Raw genomic sequence first — 26,508 nt, 5'->3', positions numbered from 1 at the left:
TCAGTGATTATGCCCGTTGGGGTTGAACTTCATTTCCATGTACAGTTTGAGCAGATGGTTTCACAAACACAAGGACACAGCACAGTATCTCACTAGTTGTATCTTTTACTGGCCAGTTTACTTAAAAGAGAACAAAATCTTTGCCACCACACGTTCACACAGTGTGTTGACGCGACATATTCACACCTCTCTAAGTCTAAGGTATAAATCATTTGTATATTGTGATGCTGTGTGCCAATAGGTAAAAATAATTGCTTAAGAAAATTTTCCATATGACACCCTGGGGCACCAAAACTGCAATTGCAAATGCAGCGACACAGGAAATCGAGTTTCATTAAAAAAATGACCACTTATATAGGTGTTTTGTCAAGGCAACACAAGGCCAACGGTGGCTGTAAAATTGGAAGCATCTAGTCGCAGGAAATGTGTAATGTAGCCAAGACAACTGTCTGGAAAGTCATGCCTGAATATGCCAAGACGAAAAAGAATTGCTTTGGAAAAGCGGAACAGCAGTCATTAATCGTAGCTTACTGTCCAACCTGTGTCCCGTGTTCTTTGGACTGATAAATAGAAGCATATAGATGAACAGCAGTCATTAATCGTAGCTCATTTAGACTGGACAGGCAGGCGAAAGTGGCTGTGGACTGTCGGCTTACAAGTCTTGAACTAATACGTCTCGCGGGAAAAGTCGGAAACTTACAGGATATGAACTTCACAAAGTCCTTTTATTGAGTGTTTTGTTTTTATTCACAGACCTAAACTTTTGCTTCAAGCACACGTAGTTCACCATGACTATATGACAGCAACAGTACTTTAATCCTTTTTATTCATACACGTTAAATGTTTTTTCTTTTTTTTTCACCCCAATGTAAATATATTATGTATCATGATTCTGTGTCTATGGGAATTTTCAAGCTACTGTAAGTGAATACAGCTCTGCAAACTGTCTACCAGGTTTGCATTAGACACTGTTCAACATGACTTTATAATAGACCGTTTGATATGCACTCTTCAGATTTGAATACGGGCTGTAACTTCTTTGCCCGTCTTCATACTGATGTCTCGAGCTGTAACGACCAATTAAAAACCAACAACCAACAACCACAACCAATAAAAAAGCAGAAATGATCATGATAAGAATTTACATACATACATGAAAAGAAACAAATTAGAAGCAATCGAATGTTTGCAATGGACTACAACACTTACATTATTACACCCTTAGCTTAGTTATTATAGTGAGCATAATAAGCTACAGTTTATCTTATCTTGTTATTATTTAAGAGGCCGTCTAAAACCCCCACCTGCAGAAATGAGTGCCACATGTCACATTTCCATTTTATTTGTTGTCACGCTCGGAAAAACGTCCTTGGCATAGAGTCTGGAAAGCACGGACTGCTGACACTGCGCGCCGGCTTATCTGCTGAATGCAACACTAAAACTCCCTAACGTACTAAGTCTCTGCCAAAGCAGGCATTTTCACAGAAAAACGGCTCATGGAAATCCCTTAAAATTGACATGGCCAGCTTAGTTTTCAGCCAGCACACAAAAGTCCCCTGCCTTACTATGCCCTAGGAGAGAGTGGCGCATTGAGATTTTCAACAAATGTGCAGACACAATAAAACAGATGTATTAGCTGATCAATGTTCCTCAGGATGATGCGAGGGACCAAGCAAGTAAGCCCACATCCCCACAATCCTCTTTTCTCCATGCGATATATAAAGCACAGAGCGGAGAGCAAATCCTTTTTGATTATGGATGTGATATATTATGATGCACACAGGAGGTTGAGAACACACCGGGTGGGCGGGTGGGCAGTAGCATTTACAGGCGTGCGGTCCACCACCTAGCCAGTTATTGTGTCACATCACGTGGGGCAGGGAGCGCCTGTGTGGGGGTGGGGTATTTGTGTCAGCTGCCATCTGGTGCGCCGGCAAACCAGCGCATGTGACAACATGACGATGACAGCGTCGGTGTGAACAGCAGCTTTGAAGTTGAAGGGTTGAAAAAAATTCAATGAATGCTGCAGCTTGCATCGGCAAACAGTGCAATATGTCACTCCGCCTCCAAGGTAGCAATTTGAACACAAAATAACTTGGCAGGCTTTTTTGTGTGTGTGTGTGTGGGGGGAAACAAGGGAGCCGCTGCTGCCATCATTCACTTCGTCACTCCCTCCCCTGAGTGGATGAGTGGATATCCCACAAGTCCTCCTTCGTGTGTGTGTGTGTGTGACAGAGTATTTAAGAGAACAGCACACGCATAATTGAATACGTCTCTCTTGTCTGCAAGCCCGTGATTTGAATATCACTCCTGCAAACTGAAAGCGTTTGTAAGAGGCTTTGAAATGTGCAGCGTTTGACTTTCGCTCGAGAGCCAGTGATTGGAAAATTCTGACGTTGGCAGAGTTTTTCTTTTTGGGAACAGTGTTCTTTGCCTCCTCCACTGGCACCTGCCGACCGGCATCACAAAGCCTTCTGCTCGCGGTGTCTCCGTTTACTGCATTTCTGAAAAAAAATCCCCAAGGTAGTCCAACCTGTGTCCCGTGTTCTTTGGCCTGATAAATAGAAGCATATAGATGATAATGGGGGGGGGGAGAACTCTGGTACTTCCAGCTGGTTATTTTGAAAATAATCTCATTTAGTATAAAGCTGACTTGTGCTGCGTTGTGGGGGCGGTTGCCTTGAACCCTTTGCCGGGAAGACTTGATGTCCCATGAGATTTTGGAGCACACGCCGAGTAAGCACGCGCAGCCACCTGGCCCATTCAAGAAAGGGCAGAGGCGCTGTGGGCCCTCACAGATCAGGCACTCAACATGAGCCACTTTCTCTGCCCTGAAACTGTTGCCACCAAACGTCAGTAATTAGTTTGTGTCGCCAAGTGTTGCTCTGACTAGTGTCAGCTTTTCCGTGGAATATTACAGAGTCAGTGAAAGACTATGCCGTTCACGCTGCCTCTTTTTTGCTACATGAGTTATTCATAAAAATGTCAGGTTATTAAATCATACACGTAACTTGGGGAGAAGAGAGCCGCTCCCCGCACTTTCGTCTGCTGAAGTTTGAAAAATAGTACCCTCCGACTTTTTTCTTATTTACATCGGTATCTCTGGGCGTTTTTTTCTCCTTTGGCAGTCGACAGAGATACAAGACAGGAAACACGGGGAGAGGAAGGGCTGTGACATGCAGCAGCGGTTCCCAGCCAGATAAATACCTGTCTCAGTAAACTGCCCCAAACTATAGCCCTGGAAGGGAACCACGACGTGCCACACGTTCCAGAGAGTTATTTTATTGGAAATAAATGACAACGAAATATACAGTATATATAGGGTGTTGCAGTTAGTTCAACAAGCAGCACATGAGCGAGTGCGAGATGTGGCTGGGTGTCGTGGGCTGCAGAAATGGCAAATTACGCCAATTCTAGGAACCACGAAAATACCAGGTTTACTGTCATACGCACGTCTCTCACACAGTTTCTTAATAGCTATAGGCTGGGTGGCCAAAACACAGATTGCACCTACCAGCATTAACCTGCTGCTGCGACTGCCTCCACCTTCGTGAGAAGGGTTCCCTTAAGATTTTGACACCTGACAGCAGTTATTTGCTCCCATTCAGCAACAGTGGCCCAAGAGAGGTCAACTAATAACGCTGGATAACAGGACCTGGCTCTCAGTCGGTATTCTGGTTCTTCTCAAAGGTGCTATTGGATGTCAAGTTCTTCCTCATCCAACAAGTCCTCCAAATGAAAACGCAAAATTTCTCATTTGTTCGTGTTTCCTGGTGCTATAAGTTTAGGTTCAGTCAGAAAAACAACTTAGATACTTTGATAAGTTTAGAGAAACAGCATGATTTAGATTGAAATTATTACTTTGTCAATATCAGTGGACCTTTATCACCATGGCTACATTAATAGACACAGTTTAGGATATGGAACAATCATGGAAAAGATGTTGAACAGTTGTAGTTCTTGGTGTCCACTCTTTCTTGACCCATCCATCCGTCTCAACCTCGTCCATACACCAACTTTTGCTATAATAATATCAATAACAGGATTTTTCAGGGCATGAACATACTCATACATAATTCTTTAGGGACTTGCTGATATAACTGATGCTGTTATTCTTCCTGGTGGAACAGTCCCTCAACAACAAACTGGGAATACCCGTGGAAGGAAAGGGCCGTCCCCAAAACAATGCCACAATTTTGGAAGCACGCTGTTGTATTATATAAGGATGTAACATTAAATTTCACTGAATTGGAATCAGGGGGCCTATTCCAAAGAAGGACTAATAGCCTAATATGTCAACACAGTTTGGCCCGTAGCACAATTAAATACCAACAATTTGAGCTTTGAAAAGACAACATACAATGAAATGGTAGGGATCGATTTTAGAAAGTCATCTATGACTTTAAGAGAGGGTTCCCCTGAATTACAGAAATCTGCACATGACCGAGGGAGACATAACTATAATGTGAAGGCTACGCAATCGGTATCACTGTGTTCTCCATCCCTTTGAAGACAATTCTGTGGATTTTCCTGTAAAGAATTGAACATTACTTCAGCAAATAAACTGGTCACATACATCCAGTTAAAAAAAAAAAAAAAGCAGGATCAGCTAAATGCCCCTGTTAATTAAAATTCCTAATTACCCTAAATGATTATGTATCCACGGATATTCCCCCAAGAGTGATTTGAAGGTTATTATTTGGCCGGAATAAAGATACCACTTAATATCCCCCAAGTGTCCCTGCCTCGGGGAAGCAAACCATCTGTTTGACCTCGCCCAAAGTGGGTCATTTAAATTTAGAGGGGAATTGAAAAAATCCGGGGTTCCTCGGTCCATTTGGCCACAGCTTGCCCGACGCCCACCTTCGTGAAGATATAAGCAAACATAATAAAATGTTATCGCTGTATATGCACAATCACCTCTCGTAAACAGAGAGGGTTTTGTTATCGGGGGGGGGTTCAGCTTGTGCTATCATTGTTTTTTGAAGGTGAGTAAGTGTGGGCTGTTGTTGAATGTGTTGGAGAATTCCCCAAGGTGAAGAGCCATTTATATTGCACACCGCAGCCATAACCGCGGCTTGTAGCCACAGGCGCAACCATCTGTTGGAGCTCCAGGAAAATGGGTCAAATGATACGGACTTTGCATACGCGTACATCATCACTCAATACGAGGCAATTTCAGTAGGTGTCACTCAAACAAAAAGTCTTCTTTGAGTCCTCGTGGGCTGAGGGGTTTCATTAGAGGATGCCCTTTGGGCAAAGCACCTACAATATTTACTCGTTGTTGTTGTTGCTCTTTTAAATCCCACCTTAAAAATTCTCAATGGCATAGCCATACCAGTGATATATTCCGTTATTATCTTGTATCACAGAGCTAAAAGGAAAAGGATTTTTCCCTGAGGATTCCAAAAGGTGTAGGTCTTCAGATTACCCTTGCAGGGGACACAATATTCCGAATACTCGCCTCGAAGAATTGATCTGATTGGACCAACTTAGGATCCAACAATATTGCGGCACACGTGACGTCAGTGCAAAGCGGGGGAAGAAGGTTAACCATAACGGATTGGGCATAGAGGTTTTGTCACTATTTATAACCTTTAAAAAATGGAATCGTTACCTAACCATGAATGTATTATTTATAAGAACGGGATAGAATAGAAAATCCTTATTGTCCACCTGGCATGGAAATACGGCTTTGGCTACAAAGCAGAGCACAATGGTTAAAAAAGCCACATGGCAAAGACATGTTCATACATTCAGTCATACATACCTGTTACATACATACATACATGTTACATTCATACCTGAGATTCTAACAAAAATCCAACTAAAACATTTGAGGTAAGATTTTGAAGTTTCCATGTGCAGACACTGAAACAATGAATCTTTCATAAATTGTGTTGTTGTGTTCTTTCACTCATAAATTGTGTCTGTGTTGTTGTTGTTGTTGTTGTTGTTGTTGTACGTTTTGCAAAATTCTCCAATATGAATGGGTCAATACATTTGTATTGGAAATAGAGAGTGTGTTATCTCCACGTGCACACACAATAATCGTGTTAGCAATCATTCTGTTTAAACCAACAGCCACTTGTCTAAAAAGATTGAATGCCATTATGTAGCCAATCCATTCATTTGTTCCGTTGCTGTTCGAGATTCAGAGGCGATCGGAAGATTCACTGATCGCCTCCGATATGGTAAAAAAAAAAAAAAATCTTTTCCATTTCTCACGTTATATTTAATTGAGTATGGGCTGAGGGGAATTGATCATTTGTTAAACATAATTAGCAGATACCTCGTAATGGAATAATCATCAGTTGTAGCCCCAATAGAGAGACTGTCTCGATACATCATTGCTGTCTTTAGCAAGTAGCTGCTGCATACGAAAATCCACTACAGGCCCCAGTAGATTTGATAGTTTTCCTGTGCATTAATCCTTTTGTGCTCCTGCGCGTACATCGTATAGATTATCCTTGTCTTAGATTAAAGCACCTGGCGTGCTGGCATTATGCTAATGAAAACCGTTTCCGTTTTTCTGGTCAGAGCCAGCGCGGCGTTGAAGGTGACTTTTGAGGTGCGCCCGGAAATGAGGAAACACATGGAGATCCTGCCAAAGACCGGCTTCATCCAGGCCCAATCGAGCTTCAAGGCCCAGCTAAAGTTCCTGCCGAGGTAAGGAAGGACACGCAGAGGATGCAGTGATAATGGAATCACTGGAGCATCGATAATCTTGTTTTGGACTGTCAGCTTGTTAAGATTCCATCAACCTTCTGTCAAAGTGAATACTGTGTCACACCTAAGGTGACATCCTATGACACACACACACACACACACACACACACACAAGCACAATTAGTTTCTCCCAATTAGTTTCTCCCACACAATAGATCATTCTGCTTTATCTGAACTCGTGGTTTATTATTTTTGTAGTTTTGGCAATTATTCCTATAACACTGTAACAAGTTTGCTCAGCTGATTGCTGAAGACCTGGATGCAGCAGCAGCATAACTAAAAAAAAAAAGAAAAGTCTGAAGGGACGAGAAACGCAGGCAGATAATGAGACAGGTTTGCCTTTTGGAAGACAACACAAAGGTTATTAGTCGAACTGCTTTAAAGATCCGTCAGCATTTGCACATCATCATCTCTCCTGCTATAGCCGGTGGGCGATTCTTTCTGTGTGCAGAAAATATCAAATGCAGAACTTTCCTTTTGAGCAGCAGTATTTCATATTATCAGCATGAAATGCATGAAAGTACATCCGTCTCATGAGCGATGAGTAAATATCAATCCACATTTTGATTCAAAAGAAAATAAGGCCGATGAATAAACACTCGAGGGTTTATATGACAGCTTCCCTTTATGTAGAGAGGAGTTGCTCCACAATACCTGAGCGCAGGGGCCCAACGGCTTCCGGTGATGGTTTCTAATGACTTTGAAGGACATGGTATAATTCTCTCTACAACAATGCAGGCTCTATATTTAGATGGAGCAGCAGTTGAACTCCGGTTTTGAATGCCAGGAGAGCCGACCGGGGACCCCCCGGGGCAGATGTGAGAGGCGTGCAGTATGTAAAATCTCGGCGTGGGCGCTAGTATTCCTCTGCCCACCGTCCGTGTTTTCTGCTTTTTTTTTTCCCTCCACAGTTCAGCAACCTTCTGTATTGACAGCTGACGGGGAAATATATATATATATATATATATGTATATATATATATGTGGGAAGAAAATGTCCTTCTGTGTTTATATATATATATGTATATATATATATACATATAAACACAGAAGGACATTTTCTTCCCACATGACAAAAGTTAAGGGGAATGCCCTGGTCACCGGTCAGCAAGAGAGCAGGAGGGGAAAGTGGGGAAATGTCAGTAATCTGCCTAAGTGAATCGGCAGAGGTTTTAATGCAGGGATTAGAGAGCGGCATTACTCGTGCTGCCGCTAAGATGGTGCAGCGTTCGCGAGCACTAACACAGCAACAGCTACCCCCCCCCCCCCCCCCCCCCCTCGCCTACGCTCTCCCTCTCACCCCTCTGTATCACACTTTTCACGCTGTATCACACTCCCTGTCCCTCGCTCTTTCACGCCTGTGCCGTCCTCTCCCTTCCTCCACACACACACACACACACACACACTTCTTCTCCTTTTCTTGGCATCTCACCTCTTTGCTTGATTGTACTCCTCTCTCTTTGGTTTCCTCCATCTCCACCGTTCTCTTATCTCTGCCTCTTAACTACGTCCATTCTGCCTCTCTCTGTTATTCTCAAACTCCTCTCTCATCCCTCATCCATGCATCCACCGCCGCTTACACGCCGGCCCCGGATACTGCTTACATAACCTCAGACACCAGACCCAGTCCCCCTGTGCTCTCGTTTACAACACTCTGGTTCTCAAAGGATAATTCCAGTTCACTCTTCTTCTTGTTTTATAGTTTTGGCCCTCGGTGTCTGTCGATTGTGTGAACATTTGACTCACCGAGTTAATAGGTGAGATATTGAGTCTGGCACTAACCTGATGAACCGAATTGCCATTGAACTCATTATTCATTCTACTTTTGTGTTTGTATTAAACTATTCTTTTTTTTTTTAAGGGATTGTTGTTTAGCTCCGACCTGTTGGCAGCGTGTGATATAGTTGTCTTGCTCACTTCAGCAGTTGGTGGAAGTGACCACTTCTTGTGACGCTCAACGAAATATGCCAAATTGAGACTTGTTATGTGAGCATGACAAGTAGATCCTGTACAGCTTTCGTCCACTCTTGTCACATTTTTGTGGGTTTATTTCACATGAATATGACGGGGTAATGCAATTTTCCAAACCTCCAAACCCTTAAAGCCCTTTTCTTCTTCTCAGTGGAGCACTAAAGGTATTTTATATTTGATCAGATATCAGAATTATAAGAGCATTCAGTTGTTTGTTTGTGGTTCACAATTTGCCAGAATCTTGACTTACGAGGCAAGAGGCGAATCTTAGTTTCCAATGAACTTAATCCTCTTCATTTCCTTTGGAATTATCTCATCCGTACAATTTTTGAAAAACCTTGTCGGGTAGATTATTACTATTGATCGCTGCTCATGTTTTTTTAACACGCTTTTTTAACAGCAATGTATTTTTTATCCTGGTTCTCACCCAGTTGGAATTTTCAGCTCTTTCACCGTGTTCCAGTATCTCAGAGATTGACTTCTCACTGTTGACAAATCTAACTGACGATAACACTATATATTTTAGTTAACATATCACAAATCGAGCAAGGTGGCTGCCATCTTTGTCTGGATTATTCTCTCTGCGTCATCTCTGTCATGGTCGGATCTCGCCTTCCAATCTGTCGATTTTTGGAAGCTTTGCTCGTTTTAAAGCAGCAGCGTGTGTGTGTGTGTGTGTGTGTGTGTGTGTGTGTCTGCGTGTGTGTCAGTTAAAATGGCACTGCCAAGTCTTCACAGTCAGATCCTAAGATTGAATGTCCAAATCCTCATTAGCAGCACTGCTTTCACTCTCACTGTGTCATCCACACACACACACACACACAGACACGCACACACACATACACGCGCACACACACACACACACACACACACACACAGAGTGAAATCTTTGTTCTAAAATGACTCACAGCCTTTATTCTTCGCACAGGTGTTTGCTTCTTGCCTTCTCTCTCCGCTGGCTCTCGGGAGAGGATGAGCACTGTCTTGCTTCCTGCTCTGGAGGATCGCGCTCGACCTGCCCACATCCTTCACCATCTTTTCCTTTGCTTCATCCCCCTCTGCCTGTCTTCCTCCACTTTTATTTGTCACCATCCAGCCCACATATCCCCCCCCCCCCCCGTAGCCATAGCACCATTCCATACACTGCATAATTCCCATCTACTGTATCTAGGCCAGTGGTTCACAGGTTTATGATCCTGTTTCAGCCACAGAGGAATGCTCCTTCATCACATTCAGGCTGAGATGCCATTTCATTCCACTTCTCCCATTGTGTTCATGTTGTGCCAAATTCTTTTTTCGGACCTGGTGTTATTTGATTTTAGTTTTTCACTTTCACTTGGCATGTAAGATACGGGGATGGACACATTAGACCTATTTTAAGTCCTATAAAATGTACATGTTTCATTGCGCACGACTGAAAACAAACTGGTGAAATCAGCGCGAGGGCTACATTACCTAGCCACGAAAACCTGGCCCCCCCAGCCCTCCCAACCTGGCCTCCAGGGTTAAGTGAAACATCCTGCATGTGGAGAATCTCCGCCTTTAAAACGAGTGGAGGACGTTTTTTTTGTTCATTTTTTGCCGCGCAAAACCTGATGACAAGATCATTAGGATGGGATTGCTTGAATGAACCGTTTTAGGTGTAATCCCTGAAGAGCGAGCTGTGTGTCCCGGCCCGGCAGTTCCAGCTGATAAAAGGGAGATTACAAGGATGATTTACCACAGATTAAAGTGAACGGCTCTTCCGGTACTGCCACTGTCGGCGCAATGCTCACACCGGCATTGTAAAACTTTAATGATGCTTAGAGTAGCAAAAGAAACAGGCAAAACCAAAAAACTTGTTTGTTTCTTTTAAAGATTTGTTTCATCATCACTGACTGTAGTTTTTGCTCACCCACTTTCCCATAATGTCAAATCCCTTAGAGCCCCTTAATCCGTTTTCTAATCTTTTTCATAATCACTTTTTTTTTTTTTTTATTAGAGAAGTGAAATTCGAAAAGAGGATTCGATATATTCAATATTTCTATGCAGTTGACATATATGTGTGTGTACTTGTCTGGCTCCTATCAAGTTAAAGATTTCAGTACTTTTTGGAGACCACAGCTCTCTTACAACTATTTCAGTTGGACTATGACATCTACCAATGTCAGAAGTATCATTAAAGACTACGGAGGAGAATTACTTTTGGATGAGGCCGCGGATAATCTGGCAGCGGAGAAGAAGAGCAGGCAAGCAAATCTGTGCAGGACTCTGACAAATCTGAAAACCCCATCCGTCCGCAAAACTCTCCCGAGCATATGGCCTGTCGACGTCCCACCAGGCTTTTCCACTCCGCCCTGCCAAGCTAATTCAGGAGTGACTCTCCAGCAGCGATTCTATTAGCAGGCAGGACCGCAGCGCTTTCCTTAAATACACCCTCTGTGCTCATTGGTCAAGCTACAGAGGGAAACAAATACTATTATTTTTTTCCATTCCTCGTCATCTTTAATGCAGAGACTTAATTTCGACGCGTGAGGAAGTGACCCGGGGGTCGGCAGTGGAGCGGCGTGTTTGCAGCGGCCGCGTGCAGAAAGGAGGCCTGCATGGGAAATATGGAGCCAAACCTGTCCTTGAACCTGAAGCTGACAGATTTGTTGAAGCGCTTTGAGGAAAAAAAACAACACACTGACATCTGGAAAGCCTTAAAACCTCTGACATTTACGGTATTAGCTCTCAAGCCTTCAACCAGCGTTGAGAGCGTAAAGACGGAGGAGACAGCCGATAAGAGGGAAACAGAGGAAGGATGAGCAGAAAAAAAAAGAGGGATGCTGGGAAGGGGAGAGAGAACTTGAGTTGGGGGTGGATCTGAGCCGTGAACTGCATTTGACATTTGACCGCTGTTCGTATGATAACGAACTTTACACAGAGCACATGCGTGTGGCGTGTGTTATCAGGGGAGCGGCTACAATGGAGGATACTGAGGACCGGGGTTTTTACATAAGCCTGTGCATGACTACTGGGCCTCTTTGAATCATACTTACGTCTCCCGTCACCATGGCTACAACCTACACTAGTGTGGAGGCGCACTCCACATCGCTCTCCCGCTTTCCCTGGCGAGCCGACTCCACAGTCGTGGGTTAAAGTAAAAGCAATGGGTCTTCGGTGTCCGTGTCTTTATCTCTCTTTGAAAAAGCTCGACGGAGGGCTCGTAGCTCCCGACTGCCTGTATCTGACAACCTTTCAAATCACTGTTGTGTTGTTAGGGTTTGGTTTTTTTTCGACCTCTAATTGCTCTCCTCTGTTAATGAGGTTAAGATAAAGCCGTGTTTACTAATCAAAATAGTGTGTGCTCTCACTGATCCTGTTTTCTCTTGTGTTTTTTCTTTGCTTCTCTCACAGACGTTCCTTGTCCAAAGATGCCAAGACGTTTTTTGACAGTTACACGGGAGTCCTGGAGGTTCCAATGACAGTACAAGTATCAGGCCAGGTTTGTATCATGCCAACTATAACTATATAACTGTACACTCTATACATTCAGTGTGTTTTACTCTATGCTCCCTATCCTCCTTGTCCTCCTTATCCTGCGATACAGGGCTCGTGTCCTACTTTGTCCCTAAACAGTAACAGACGCGCTGAAGGTTGAAACCTATTTTGCTGGTAACAAGCTAAAATTATCTCCCACCTCCGAGGCCTGGTTGCTCCGTGGGCGTCAATAAGCCAAGCATAAAGGTCATTCCACATTGCTCCGCTGAAAATGTCTCCAGAAAATGTCTTTCAAAGAAAGCGGAAGGAACTGGGCAGGAATTTACAGTCCGTTTTCTTATCCCATCGAGCACATGTTATGTGTTAACGTGTCCTTTTATTGTTCTGTAGGTGAAATGATTGGACTAAATTTCATGCCTTTCATGCCAAGCACTTAGGGAATTAGGGAAGCTATTTCATAGTGCCTTCAAATAGACATAACATATATCAGCATAGGTTGACGCCAGGCAAATACTGTATGTCACAAGAATACACTCGCATAAAGAAGACGGGTGAACGTACGTACTTACTAGAATATATTTCTGAAGATGAAAGAATTATTATTATTAACCCGAGCAGCCGAGCGGAAGGTTACAATCATGCTTTTAGAACACTGGTAATCTACAGATTGACTTAATTCACTTCAAGAGTGTGGCTTGGTTTTAAATGAAGAGACTATGTTGCCGTCATTTGTTTTCCAACTGCAACGAGGGAGCATGTTGAATTTGCCTCCACTGATTTACACCTCTACACAATACATTGGCCTTAGAGTACACTGACATGGGACAGGTGTTGCTGTGCCTCAGCTTTGGTCGTGTGTGGCGCAGCAAACGTCTACAAGCGCGCCAGTTGCAACCCAGTGTGCCATTCCTCTCCAAAGCTACAAATCAAAATGTCTTCTTCAAAAAGTAGAACTTGAAAAAATATGAAAATGATCGATTCCAGAACCCCAGGAAAAAAATAAAGTGCTGACAGCAACTGAGTTCCTTCAACTTGTCAGCAGCAGCTTTTATTAAAGAGAAAAGAACACACAGCAGCTGCTTGAACATTTGGGTTGCCTTGATGCCAGTACTCTTTCTCGGTAAAGCTAAATCTGGGCCCGTCTTTGTGCCATATTGTCACCTTCCTCTCCCTCCCCGTCCGGCCCCTGTTCCCCTCCCTCAACAGCAACGAGGACAGGGGAGGAGAGGATTGTGGGGGTGCCTGACGAGCAGCCAAAAGAGTGGGCCTGGATGCTCCTGTGGAGCACCAAAGCTGTTGCCCCCAGCCCAGGCCCTGCGCTCCTGGCATCGAACCAGTTGCAGGCGCACACGTGCACACGTGCACACGTGCACACGTGCACACGCACACACTCTCGCGCTGTCGTGTCGTCACCAGACGCCACAGCAAGAAGGCGTCATTTTGAGAAGAAGAAAAAAGATCACTTTCATAAATATATAGTTTATGCCAAGGAGTGAATTAGGCTGGTGATATTCAACAAACCCAAATGAGTGGACAGAAACTATGAATTCTTATTCCTCTGTTCCTTCTTATTCTCATGTTTGTGTGTTCAGGTGCAGCCCGTGCATTTCACGGTCCAAGCATGCGTGACCCCCTCCGACCTGCAGTTTGACCGCACTGAGGTGGACTTCGGCTACTGCTCCATTCACACGTCGGCCAAGAGCAGCGTCCGCCTCACCAACCTCTCCCTCCTGCCTCAGGACTTTGGCTTCGTGGGTGCTCCGGAGGTACTGCGTGAATAACACGAACATTCATTTTAATGCATTCAACATTAGGTGTCAGACAACGTTCCTGCCCCCCAGTGGTCCGGATGGTGTTATTGTTTGGTCACTGTCGTAAAGATGCTGCAGCAGCAGCAAGATGCCGGGTGGGGCGCAGGTACTTTTTCTCAGAGCCCCTGAGACCGGGGTGAAGGCATTTTCAGATTTGACATTCGTCAGTTTTGGCGGGTGCTATCTTCATTAGCTCCGCGTGGAAACCTCCGTCTGTCCCAGTCCGGGGACGTGATGGAGAGCTCCTTCAGGAAGATGTTTCACCGATTTGATCAAATCAAAATCGCCAAAGATGACGATGCAGTGGAGAGCGCAAGGCATCGAATGTCTGCCCAGTGCGCATTTCACTAAAGGCGTTCTATCTTCAAGAACCTTTTTTGGTTTTGGACATAGGAATGTCAAACCGCTGTCATTATACAAGACGACAGCCATTTAGTATTTCATATGAGAGTTTTGAAAAAGAACATTTTGGAGAATATAAAAGGCAAAAAAATCGAACCGCCTCTCATCCGTCTGGGACATCCTCTCACAGCGTCCGCAGCTGTTAGTTTGTGACAAAAGGCCTTAGCAAATCACTTAACATCCTTATCAGTGAGCATTTTCTTTAATATGCATATTTCAAGGTTTGCATATGTCAATTCGGCTGTTCCACCGTCTGCCATTTCCATCACTGGGCTGATACGGGGAGAACGCTATTCTCCTCCTTGTTAATGTCACGCAGTGGGTGACGCAGTTCCTCAGTGCTGTAAATCGAGTGGGCGAAAACCGCATCCCGGTAGCGTGAAGAGAGTAACATGATGAAAGCAAGACTTAGAGGGGATGATGTTGTTTTTCCATCACCATTACACTGTGCGATCAGTTTCAACATCATAACAACACGTTAGTTGTCTATGTACGCTTTAATTTAACATTAATAATTTCAGTTGCGGTTATGACTTTCTTACCGTGGGTAAATGTATTTGAGAAATACAGTTACCTGAATCCAGATACAAGCAGAAACTAACCCAGACACTATTCACTGGAAACAATATTGTGTAGATGACGTCAAGAGTTCTTCCACTGCTCTCTTCACCCGTCCTGTCGCTGGATTTTGAGATCTCATTTTTGCATTATCCGATTAGATGCTGTGTAAACACAGCGAACGGTGGGGTCGTTATCAATTAGTTAAAATCCCATTGGACTACTACATTGATTTCATGAAAATCTCAAGGATTATCATTTTCAATTTAAGCAGTTTGTATTCTTTGTGTTCTCCCCCACTTCAGTTTATTGAGGTCCAGCCTAACGATGGCTTTGGCACTCTGCTCCCAGAAGAAACCCTGGAGATTGATCTGATTTTCAGTCCCAACAAGGCCAAAGTTTACAATTTCCAGCTCAACTGCAAGACGGAAATTAACAGGTTGGCTTGTGATCCTGTATTGTAAATTCCATGTCATCTGTATGGATTTGGCGTATGTTTGATATAATTCAGTCTATCTGATTATATTATATATTAATTACTCCATAACTTAACAATTTATTTTCCTTTTGCTTCAGAGATTTCCCGCTGTCCTGCCGAGCAGTGGGGGTCCGCCCTCCACTGGAGCTCTCCCATTCTCTGGTCCAGTTTGGGGCCACGGCATTAGGTGACCACTCCACCGCAGTTCTTTACCTAAACCACCCTCACGCCAAACGTAACCCGTCCAAACCACTGGTCGCGCCGGCGGGCGAGGACGCCACCGCTCCTGAAGTGCCCAGGCTGTTCTCCTTCAGCCTGCCCAAGGATTCCCACGTCGGCATCACCCCTGCCGCAGGACGCCTGCTCCCCGGAGAGGTAGGGGGGGGACACGTGTTGTGTTTACCCTGGTGTTAACGATTCTTCTGTGGCCCTAGGGGAGATTTTTACACGTCTGAGGAACACAACCCCTCGGGATGTCATCTAAAAAACCCGGGGGATTGTTTGGAGTACAAATTTATGACAGACAGCTTTTGAATCTAGCTGGGGGGCGAGGTAGATGGGGTCTCACAAAAAGATGCTATTGGATGTTTTACAAAAAAAAGTATTTGAGATCCACCTGTCACTTCATTCTGGAGCTTTTAATCCAACTCCATTAACCGATGAAGACCATGACATACAATTAATACTTCAGGGAAAAGAAAGCAGGTAGACTATCAGTTAGAATTTTTAAAGATGAACTGTCACATCTATAATAGCTGTTGTATAATGCAGCATGAAAAAGAACCCATGACCTTGATCCAAAGGCCCTGGGTGAAAGTTTGACTTTATGGAACTTTATTAATACAGACTCTTAACCTCTACCAGAGGAAGATGAAGAATTTAATATTAATAATATTCTAATTCTACCTCCCGCTGTCTAAGTAATCCTCTGGGGCTTGATCTCCTGGGGTTGTGGGTCTCATTTTACACATGGACAAAAATCATATCCTGACAAACAAGCAAACCAAAAATTCAAGTTTTACTCTTCGTCTGAGCCAACTCAATTAATCCTAACCTTACCTGAGTTCATCTTGTGAGCATAACATTTTATTTCACTGTGTAAGCAAACCACACCTGGGACTATGAAATACACTTTTTAACTAATTATGACAATTTGCAACAAAGATCTCAGAGGAAAAACCTTTTCGACTTAATAGAGCTGTGTATGATTACAGCGAGAAAAACAACCATCACAGCTGCAGCTGGCTCACATCAGAAGACTTTGACAGTGCAACGACGCACTCTGCTGGACACGCGATGGAAGTGAACAAGTGTTTCTCTATGCTGCAACATCAATGAGTCCAGATTACAACGCAAATAACGGAGAGATCTCAATTTCATATTCATGCTGTGCGGCATCAATTCAAAGTGCAGAGAGTCTGAACAGCATTGCAGTTTACTTGCGGCGGATTATGGCTGTTGCATTTGAAGTGGGTGCACACTCATACACTGTTTATAGAGAAGATGAATCTATTGTATTCATTTTTTACAAATTGATGACACAGGCCCACATGGAGAAATCCAGTAAATACTCTGCAATTGCAAAACAGAGGGATTATGAATCTCAATCAAGTGGTTCACGCTAGAGAAACCAAAGAACAGCAAACTGCCCCCAAAAATAATTTCAACTTTCATTTTGAAATACGGATTAGAGTTGAAGTGGGGTGTAAGAATACTTCAATCTGAAAATGTGTACAGAAAAACACAAGATGCTTTTCATCCCGTCCTTGAAGACCTGTGTTTGTGTGAGAAGTGACTCCCATCTTACCGTCTCTCCTCTCCCTAGAGATGCCTGGTTCAGGTGACGTTCAGACCCGGACTGCTGGAGCAGGAGATCAAAGAAGAGGCGGAGCGTCGTCTCCACCGGGCCAAGTTGCTCCGCGAGAAGGAGCTGGAGTTGAAGAGACTGGCCAAACAGGAGGTAGAACCACACACCCATCTGCTCCTGTCACTCAGCCTCTTAGAGAGCTTGAATGTCCTCCGATGGGCAATTTGTAGTGATGAAGAGACAAAACAAATCAAGATCGTCTGTAGCAGCCATCATAAATATCGACCAGGAAGTCCAGTTTTGAATCATAACTAGAGGGGCCGATGGAAATTTAGGGGGGCCGATGCCGATCACTCCTAAGATGTCGTTATCAAACCTTTAAGACAAATAAATGTAATTGAGGCTTCATATTTTAGTTTAAGAAAATAAACATAATTTATTTTACGTAAAATGTAAACATAAATGCACATTTTAGAGGCCGACCGATTTATTGGTCGGCTCTAATCATAACACAAGTGATGGTATTTCACATCCCCAAGTCCACATCTTTTTCCATCTAACAGATTTGTACTTATTTATTTTTTTCATTTTCATAACCAGAACCGATGGTTCATTAGTCTTACCCTAGTATGAACCCATAAGTAATATGTATGTGTGTGCTGTAAGACTAAAAAGGAGGCCCCAGTGGAACCCAGCAAAGGAAAAAAAGCGTCTGTGAATCCAAAGACCAAGATGTCAGAGGAACCAAAGCAAGACAGCCCAACTGAATCACCAGATCCTGTCGACATACAGCTGGAATAGTAGGTTTTAATAGTTTTTCCTTTCTTATTCCTCTCTTTGTATCGAAATCTATTTGGAAAGAAAAGTCTAGTTTGCTGAGCTAAAAAGCCTGTGAAGTAAAAATGAATTAATAAATATTCTATTGCCAAATATCAAAGATTAGTACTGTAAAAAGAGAATAAATAATTCTTCAGGAAACATCTTTCACATCCTCCCCTGAAGGCCTGTCTCTGTAAGTAGGTTATGCCCAATTAATAAGTTGGTCAGGAGTCTGAAATCCAACAACACTAAAATATATATTACACACAAAGCTTTTACTTGTACAGTCTCTCTTCTTCCAAAAAGCACAAGTGGTTTCATCAGGATTCCCTCTTCTCTTGGTTTGCAGTGATCACAGCATACATGCGCCAGTGTCCTCAACGGAGCTGGAGGACCCCGATGAAAAGGATTTCGCTGTGCAAAATTTAAGGGGTGTGTTTGTTGATTCATTTAAATGTCTCCTACCTCTAGTTCAGAGCGGTACGAGGAGGCCAGGGCCTGTCTGCTGTCGTCCTTCACCCAGCGCTACAGCGAGTTCACCGTTCCCTGCTTCATATCAGACGGAGACCCCCCCGAGGAAGACAGACAAGCCCCGCCCACATGGAGGTAACACCGAGTCCGCCGCCATGCAGTGAGAAACATATCAGCCCAGGGAAGTCCTGTACTTGACCAAGAAATAGTCTGGCACATAGCGCGCTCCATAAAAACACATTAGCTTGATGTTTTGCACAATTTTATCTGTACAGAATTTAGAGGTACGATATAAAGTGTCACCTGGTGAGGTCTATAGATGCTAGTTGAGGGTTTTGTCAGTCGGCAGTGGCTTCATATTTACCATAAAGATATGAGACTGGTATCAAATCTATTCACCTTTACTCTTGACAAGAAAGTGAATAAAACTGTTGTCAATGTCAAACTTTTCTTTCTCTAAGGCCCTTAGCTTTACCCCTCAATTCTGTATTTTGCTGCTGAACTCTCCAACATTTTGGAAAACAATTTTGCAATTCATGAACTTACTGCAAAACCAACGCGATTTAGTTGACCCGGAGCTTCCAGTGGCCGGGACCCCCGAGGGTCGGGGGTTACCTGCTTTGCCCCGTTAAGAGAAGTCGGTTCTGAGCTCAGCTCTGAATTTTGGAGCATTTAGTGTGCACTGGTAAATTCACCAGCAGCATGCTGAGCTGAGGAGATGTGCTGTTGTTGTTGTTTGCTGCTGAGCTTATGTTCTTGATGTTTCTATGGTGGAAACATCAGGGGAGGCCTTCCAAAAATTACAGTCACCGTAACGATTTTTTATTTGTCTAAATTCAATAAATAGAGGATTAACTGGGTAAATTATCATCGCTATGTAACTTATTTAATCCAAAGTGGTTGGTCGCCATGCCCCATCATGTTCTTCAGGATGCAATTAAGTTCAGCTTCATGAAAAGTTTCTAAATCCTCTTAATATCTTAAACGGCCACCTGTTTCTACCTTAGGTTAATTTTTTTTTCCATTCCAACAGTTTGTTTAGCATATTGTGTTCTCTGTTGACTTTTCATAATTCTGTGTATTTTTAATGTCTATTCACGTATGATAGTTTTAGCGGTATATTGCGCTGTATGAAGTCTTGCCTGTTCTTCTTTCTTTTATTTAATCCGAGCTCACCAAAATATGTTCCCAATCATTTTTGATTACATTCAAAACAGTTTTCATTGCTCAAATTCTACAGTCGGTGTCAGTCAGCATGAAAACAACTCCGGACTCAAGTTCTTGATTGAAGTGTGAGCTATCGGCCACATTCCTTATTATTTCATATCTTGTCGTGTCCGATATCTCCTCAGTCCCTTCAACACGCTCTACTTGAAGCTGCAGTGTCCTGCCGTCCAGCCCTCTCTCCTGGTGATATCCAACAACGGACTAAATATCATAGACTTCCGTCAGGTGGTCGTGGGTTAGTCGCTTTGAAAGTGTTTGTGTGGCGTTATGGTTCCTTTACACACAGTATGTGTAATGTTCACATGTCAATGCAGCTCACACACATTTCTGTGTTTATTCATTGTTTTGTATTTGTGTCTCCTATTTCCAGGGGTGGAGGTGATTAAGAGGTTTACAGTTCAGAACATTTCAAGGGAATCGTTGGATGTATCCTTTCTGTCCAAAGTGCAAATAGATTTAACGTCTGCTCATTCTTATTCTTGAATACATGTTGTATTTGTGCTCCAAACATCTTATCTACCCCACAAAGAACAGGGGGATTTCCTGATCACTGTGAACTCTCGGTGTGCTCGTACGTTTGTCTTTTACAGTTGCACTTTCAAAGAAGTTATGTTAAATTCATGAATGACTTCAATCAACATGTAAAAGTTTTTAACATCGTTCTGCAGATAGCATATAGAGTCTGTGATTTAAAAAACTTTATCAACAGATGTTTTTTTTATTGCATCATCACACTCAGTTTGTCCAGGACTTCAGATATCGGTCTGCGATCTCTTGCACTGCAGCAATGAAAAATTGCAAATTAAACCGCAATTTTCTTTTAAAAGTTTTTTTTTTTTTTTTGTCCAAGAAAGCAGAGAGTTGATGGAAAAATAGTAATAGGGAGTGACATGCAGAAAGGGTCTCTCAGCCACCAGTTGAAAGTATTCCTGAAGAAAACCCTTCACAGCTGTCTACTGTGGACTATGATGAATTATAGGGATGTTTTCCCGGAGATAGATGTTGCTTTTGGAGAATTTTAAATGAAAATGTTTGATGTTTGGGATAACCATGAATTAAATTCTGTTCACCTTAATTGCATTTAGATGGAGGCAGAAAACACAAACGTGTGTATATATATATATATATATATATATATATATATATATATATATATATATATATATATATATATATATATATATATATATATATATATTTATTTATAGATATCTCAATACCTGCAGGAATAAAATCATCCTTTCATCATGTGTGGTTACGTCAGCAAATAAAATTTGTTTAAGTAAAATATAAGGAACTTAACGTGATTAGATACAGACACACCCATTGTGTTTTACAGTCGTATACTGTACAAGCAAACACTGGGTGAAAACCTGTGAGGTTAATCCAGTCAAAAGTCAGAGTCCTTAAAAGATTTATCATATTTCAAATTTTGATATAATTCATACATTTTTTTAATGGCATCCCTTTATAATGGTTATATAATGACAAAGATACAATTCCAGTGCAAACCAGGGTGCCAGGATTGACACTAATTATTTAATAAACATTTTACAAAACGACAGACGGCGCACACAACATGTTTCCCATATTGCTTCTTCAGAATCACTCAGTGCTTGATTACCACTACAATAGACCATGTCTTGATTATTAACGGCTACTGCTGCTACAAATAATCGTTAATATTAATAATATCGCCTGTACACACTGCTTTCAATGCTTTTCTTTGACCATTTGCAAGCTGAGCACATTACTGTTGGATATCCATGGTCCATTTTGCCTTCTCAATGCTCTCAGATGCATAAGACCTGGGGAAAAACACACACTGGTCCTGGCCTTCAGTCCAACTCTGGAGAAAAAGGTAGGTTGGGATTTATCACGAAGCGCTGGCTTATAGCTGGATCTTAATGAACGAATATCGAGCAAGAACCTACCCGCTCCGCCTGTACTGTTCTCTAGTTCTGTGAGACTCTGGAGATCCGTAACCACAAAATGACCCTGTGGGTGACTCTGCGTGGGGAGGGCGTGGTCCCCGTTGTCACCTCGTCCCACCCTGGAGGGCTCCTCGACTTTGGCTATGTGTTTCAGAAGGAGAGCACCTCACAGGTCCTGAAGGTCAGTCAAGAGCGTTCAAATGGCCAAATTAAAAGGATATGTACTAGAACAAGGTGACATCTCTTGTTTAGTAAAACATCAAGTCCAGAGCTGCGAGTGTGTCGACTTTACATGCACTGATGACGTTGATGCTTTCGGTGGCTCGGCCGCCTTGGGAACGACATTAATCCCCCTTCTTTTCCTGCAGCTGCAGAACAGCTCGGTGGTGGCGGTGGGTTTCAGGGTGCTGTTGGCCAGTCTGTCTTCCACCAGGCCTCGGGGTGGAGTTGACAGAGTGGACGTCCTGCTGGGCAATTACACAGACCCTAAGCTCCACCCCACTGTGGGTAAGATGCCATTAACACTTCACCACACCAGTTCACCGGGGACCCTGAAAAACTCTAGAGCTCCAAATGGAAAAGCACATGTTCATTAAACACTGTGTGCTGGGAAACACTGCTTAGTTCTCCACGTACAGTATTTCCCTGATTTAGGTCAGGAATTTAAATCATTAGGGTTGGAGAACAAATCCCGTCTGTGCAGTTTATATTTTGATATGGGATTAACTCTTTAATATCTAATAATAACTGAGAATATACCCAGCCATGTTTAGTTTTTTTCTCATACTAAAGTACATAGATAAAGTGAATCCAGGCCATTCAACCTTAAACCAATCCTGACTATCAAATGCAAAAAGAGATTGTAGATACTGACTTTACTGATATTGACTTTTAATAATGTGATTTTCCATCAATCAACTACTTTTTGTCTTCCTGCCCAGTGAGCCCATGCTTTTTCTATTTTTTTAAATGTTAGAGGGACGTGATATAACACATTGCACTTTTTGTTTGTTTAATATTTGTTTATTTATTGTTTTTCAGTTATGTAAACAGTGACTGAAAATGTCATCATGGATTTTAATTATTGCATATTACTATTAGTTAAATTTGAACTTGACCAATAAATCTATCAGTTTATTGCAGATATCTCAGTATCAGTGTCTATGTGAGTTGATAAGTTAAAAAAAAAGAATCAGTTCCATCATTACACAATTGTTCCACCAGAGGAAACTGATAACATGAACTGTTAAATAATCATATGAATTAAAACAAACAACAACAAAAATTATCATTATGTTTTCATGTACAAAAATACAAATTAGCAGTTTATATATATTATATTCTATATCATTATTGGTACGTAAGCAGTATTTATTAACCAGCATGTGGTTCGCAATTGTAAATTTGAAGCTTTAATTTTGTAGTGGAGCATCTTTTGTTCTCAGTTGAGTTACAGCGTTGATTGAAGCTGTGTCTCCTATTTATTCTCATGTGCAATGCTGCATGAGTATATGTAAAAAAAAAATTAAAAAAGATATCTAAACAATCAACTCAAGGTCATCAGCATCTGTGGCCTCTGACTTAAAACCCATTGATGTTACAAGATTCAAGACTGTTTTGTCATTTTTACTAGGTGACAGTAGTGACAGTGGCTCCTGTTCTGTGTCCTGTGCAGGAACCCAGAACTACAGTGGGCTGAGTGTGTTCAGTTTTGTGCCAGGAGGGGGCAGCATTGCTCCAGGAGAGAGCCAGGACGTCACAGTCACCTTTCAGCCTGACCATCCGTCTGTCAACTATTCTGACAAACTCACCATACAGCTCATGAATGAGGTCAGCACAACGCCACACGCACACACACACACACACACACACACACACACACACACACCTTGATTACATCTCTTGACTCAACCTGAGCTCGGCCTTCATTGCGTGGCCCAGGTACATTCTCCCCCCCCACGTTCTCTCCGTCCAAATGTACTCACATCACTCTCATTTCTGTCTCTCAAGACTGAAGTGTGTGTGGTGGATCTGAAGGGTGCAGCCTCCTCACACAACATGTATCTATACGGAGGAGACGTCCTGACCGTGCCCATCGAATCCCTCATCCCCCCACTGATGACCAGTCCAACTCAGCACGCAGGTATAAAAGAACCCTAACTAACCCCTTCACTGCTGGTACCCTACTGGAAGTCACTGTGGAAGAGCTCAATGCTGCACGGATTATCCACGGAAATCAACCGTGGAAATTGATTCCAGATTCACCTTCAGCATGTTCTCATAGACACTGACAGCTTCAACAAGACCAGCAACTCAGGCAGAGAACCAAAAGACACTGACACATATATAGATGACTAATGACTCCCAGACACATTGCATGATTTATGCAAGCAAGGGCAGCGTATGTGAAGTTGGGATTTATGCGATACTAGCATGCTGACTATCACCGGCAGTCAGATCATATTTTTGGGGGGAAAGGGAACACCTGCTTGATAAGGTTACAGTAAATTTGTCACAAAAAACAGGATTCAAGTTGTTATAATTTATCTGAAAGAATGCCATTGATACCCAGCAACATTTGCATCGGTGAAGTTTGCACATCTGCCGTGTTTTGAAGAAGCACGTTGTTGTAGACCTATGTGTTGGCAAAACGTATCTCCTTAGACAGGCCTACGCACCCCGCATACTTTATTTTTTTGCTGACTGTTTTCTAATGCATTCTAACCATATCTAGATTTTGGGATTTATTTTTCCCCTCCTTGTAGGCAGCCTGTGTTTTTCGTTCATTTCTGTACAGCGCAAAAATCAGTCAGACTCTTGAAACTTGCGTATGTTGAGTAAACCATCATAATGAACATTGGGTCGGCAGGAATTCACGTTAATGTCATATTATCATTGATCAGTGACATCAGTGATATTGGAGTTAAGTTCAATCTATCGTTTATGAATTGGCATGGCCGCAAAGGTCCACCAGCCTGCCCATGTCACGCGAGAGTCTGCATGCATCCATAAACTTATGTTCATGAAGCTTTAACGTACTGAAAACGTGTGAACACGTCCATGACACACACTTTAGTATTAATAGAACCATGTGGGCGAATATCTTGCCTGTGAAAAGTCGTCAAAAGTCTCCAAATGTGTAACGTGCATTGAAAACAGAAAAACGTTCTGTAAATATGTATGTAATGTCAAGTATAATGTGGTGAAAAACATGTATATGGAAGCCATCCATGTGAAGCTGTATACAGGCCCAGTGGTGCTGTGAGCTAAATGCTAACAATGGCTTGCCAACATTTTTATTGGGTACAGTAAGATCTTTATCATGATTTTGAAAGTATTTAAAGCAAAGTATTGGACACATAATTTGGACTTAAAGGGGCAGTAAGCGATTTTGGAGAAAGATTGTTTGTTGTTTATTTTTTGACTGCACTGGTCACCCTCAGCCTCGGGCATAGTGGACCATGAGGAAATAAACGCAGATTTTTACAAAAACGTATTGGATTAAATTGACTTTCTGCCCCTTTAATAACAGCACTGTATTGAAAAGTCTGTTCCAAATGTCATCCAAATGCATTACATTCAAATGTCTAAATGAGTTCATATGGATAATGGTTAGGTGGGATTTCAAGTGAACTTGGCCAGAAAAGCCCATTGACCCTCCTCTTGTGGTCTTTCAAGTGAAGTGAAAATCTGTTTGATTTGAAATAAACGTGACAAAACTACAGACAAGAATCTCCATCCGGCAGAGGCAGAGGTGACGGAGAAGCCCAGCATCCCGGTGCTGGTGACCCTGCGGGCAAGCTACAGCGGGGGAGCCCTCACACCTGCAGTGAGGGAGCTGCAGGTGGGCTGCATCCGCTCCACACCACCCAGTAAGAAGGTACTGAGACTGCATGAGGAACAACGGAGGCAGTGGGTCTGCGCAGATATGCAAACCAGCTGCTGATGCATATTTCATCAAGTGCGCTGCGATGCACCGTAGTAGGGTTTGACGGTTGAGTTCAGACAGTGATAAACATCACACACTATTGTGTGATGTTTATCACTATCACTATTATCTAATATCACTATTATCTAATATTATTATTCTGTTTATTAATATCTTCATTATACATCTACCCTGCTGTGGTGTTCATCGTATGTCCGTTTCGTCATCTTTTGTCTATTTTTTTTTACCCCAGAGTGCAGAGTTTTCCTGGGATACCGTGGCGTCCCTTCAGCAGCAGGGCTTCACTGTGGAGCCAAGCAAAGGCACCGTGGAGGCAGGCCTCAAACGCACCATCAGGGTCACATGGAGCCCTCAGAGCGGATACAAGGTGAGGAGGAGATGACGCTTGTGACTGTTCCTCGACTGGAAAGGCGTCTGTTACTGAAGAGAGGGCATAGAGAAGTCTATACGGGAAATACCAATAACTTTGGATTTGATGACAAAATGTGGACTAAATAACTTGCGCAGATGCAGAATTGGCCAGTTTCCAAAAATATTGTAAAATAACAAATAGTGGACCAAGGAGCTTGATGATTGGTCGTCGAATAATAGTTACAGATTGCCAAAAACTGGGTTTCAGGTACAACAAAGGCTAGTAACAACAAATAAATGTCATCATGTCAACTGTCAGATTTTAAAAATGTCAAAAGACTTCCTTCCTGACATGGATTGTGGAAACACTGAATCCCGGTCAACTTTTAAAACAGTACTATTCAGATCATAATGAATTAAATATTGGTAACCTCGCCAACGCCCCCCGTCCCCTCCTAAATCTGTGTGTGTGTGTGTGTGTGTGTGCGTGTGCGTGTGCGTGTGCGTGTGCGTGTGTGTGTGTGTGTGTGTGTGTGTGTG

The 26,508-nt window shown here is 42.7% G+C and overlaps 1 protein-coding gene across 10 annotated transcripts in view; it reads left to right on the top strand.

Moving 5' to 3' along the window:
* The window catches only part of cfap74 (cilia and flagella associated protein 74), a 54,393-nt gene that overhangs the window by 23,727 nt on the left and 4,158 nt on the right, over positions 1–26,508 (top strand). For 8 of the 10 annotated variants that reach the window (XR_004795140.2, XM_035643777.2, XM_035643773.2 and 5 more), the window contains 17 exons: positions 6,541–6,669; positions 12,078–12,165; positions 13,754–13,927; positions 15,238–15,371; positions 15,509–15,785; positions 17,236–17,370; positions 17,884–18,017; positions 18,508–18,642; positions 19,860–19,969; positions 20,105–20,160; positions 21,476–21,595; positions 21,694–21,849; positions 22,037–22,175; positions 23,302–23,498; positions 23,679–23,811; positions 25,415–25,548; positions 25,850–25,984. Coding sequence is in view for 9 of the 10 variants with exons in the window: in XM_035643777.2 (XP_035499670.2) it covers positions 6,541–6,669; positions 12,078–12,165; positions 13,754–13,927; positions 15,238–15,371; positions 15,509–15,785; positions 17,236–17,370; positions 17,884–18,017; positions 18,508–18,642; positions 19,860–19,969; positions 20,105–20,160; positions 21,476–21,595; positions 21,694–21,849; positions 22,037–22,175; positions 23,302–23,498; positions 23,679–23,811; positions 25,415–25,548; positions 25,850–25,984 (2,386 nt within the window). In the remaining variant the exon portion in view is untranslated. The remainder of the gene's footprint in view (positions 1–6,540; positions 6,670–12,077; positions 12,166–13,753; positions 13,928–15,237; positions 15,372–15,508; positions 15,786–17,235; positions 17,371–17,883; positions 18,018–18,507; positions 18,643–19,859; positions 19,970–20,104; positions 20,161–21,475; positions 21,596–21,693; positions 21,850–22,036; positions 22,176–23,301; positions 23,499–23,678; positions 23,812–25,414; positions 25,549–25,849; positions 25,985–26,508) is intronic. The other 2 variants (XM_047331348.1, XM_035643776.2) reach the window with 1 other exon arrangement.

This window comes from Scophthalmus maximus, chromosome 3, assembly GCF_022379125.1.
Source record: "Scophthalmus maximus strain ysfricsl-2021 chromosome 3, ASM2237912v1, whole genome shotgun sequence".
In the NCBI taxonomy this organism is placed as follows: domain Eukaryota; kingdom Metazoa; phylum Chordata; class Actinopteri; order Pleuronectiformes; family Scophthalmidae; genus Scophthalmus; species Scophthalmus maximus.
Note: the sequence above shows the minus strand (reverse complement) of the source record. Positions and strands in the feature narration are given on the sequence as shown.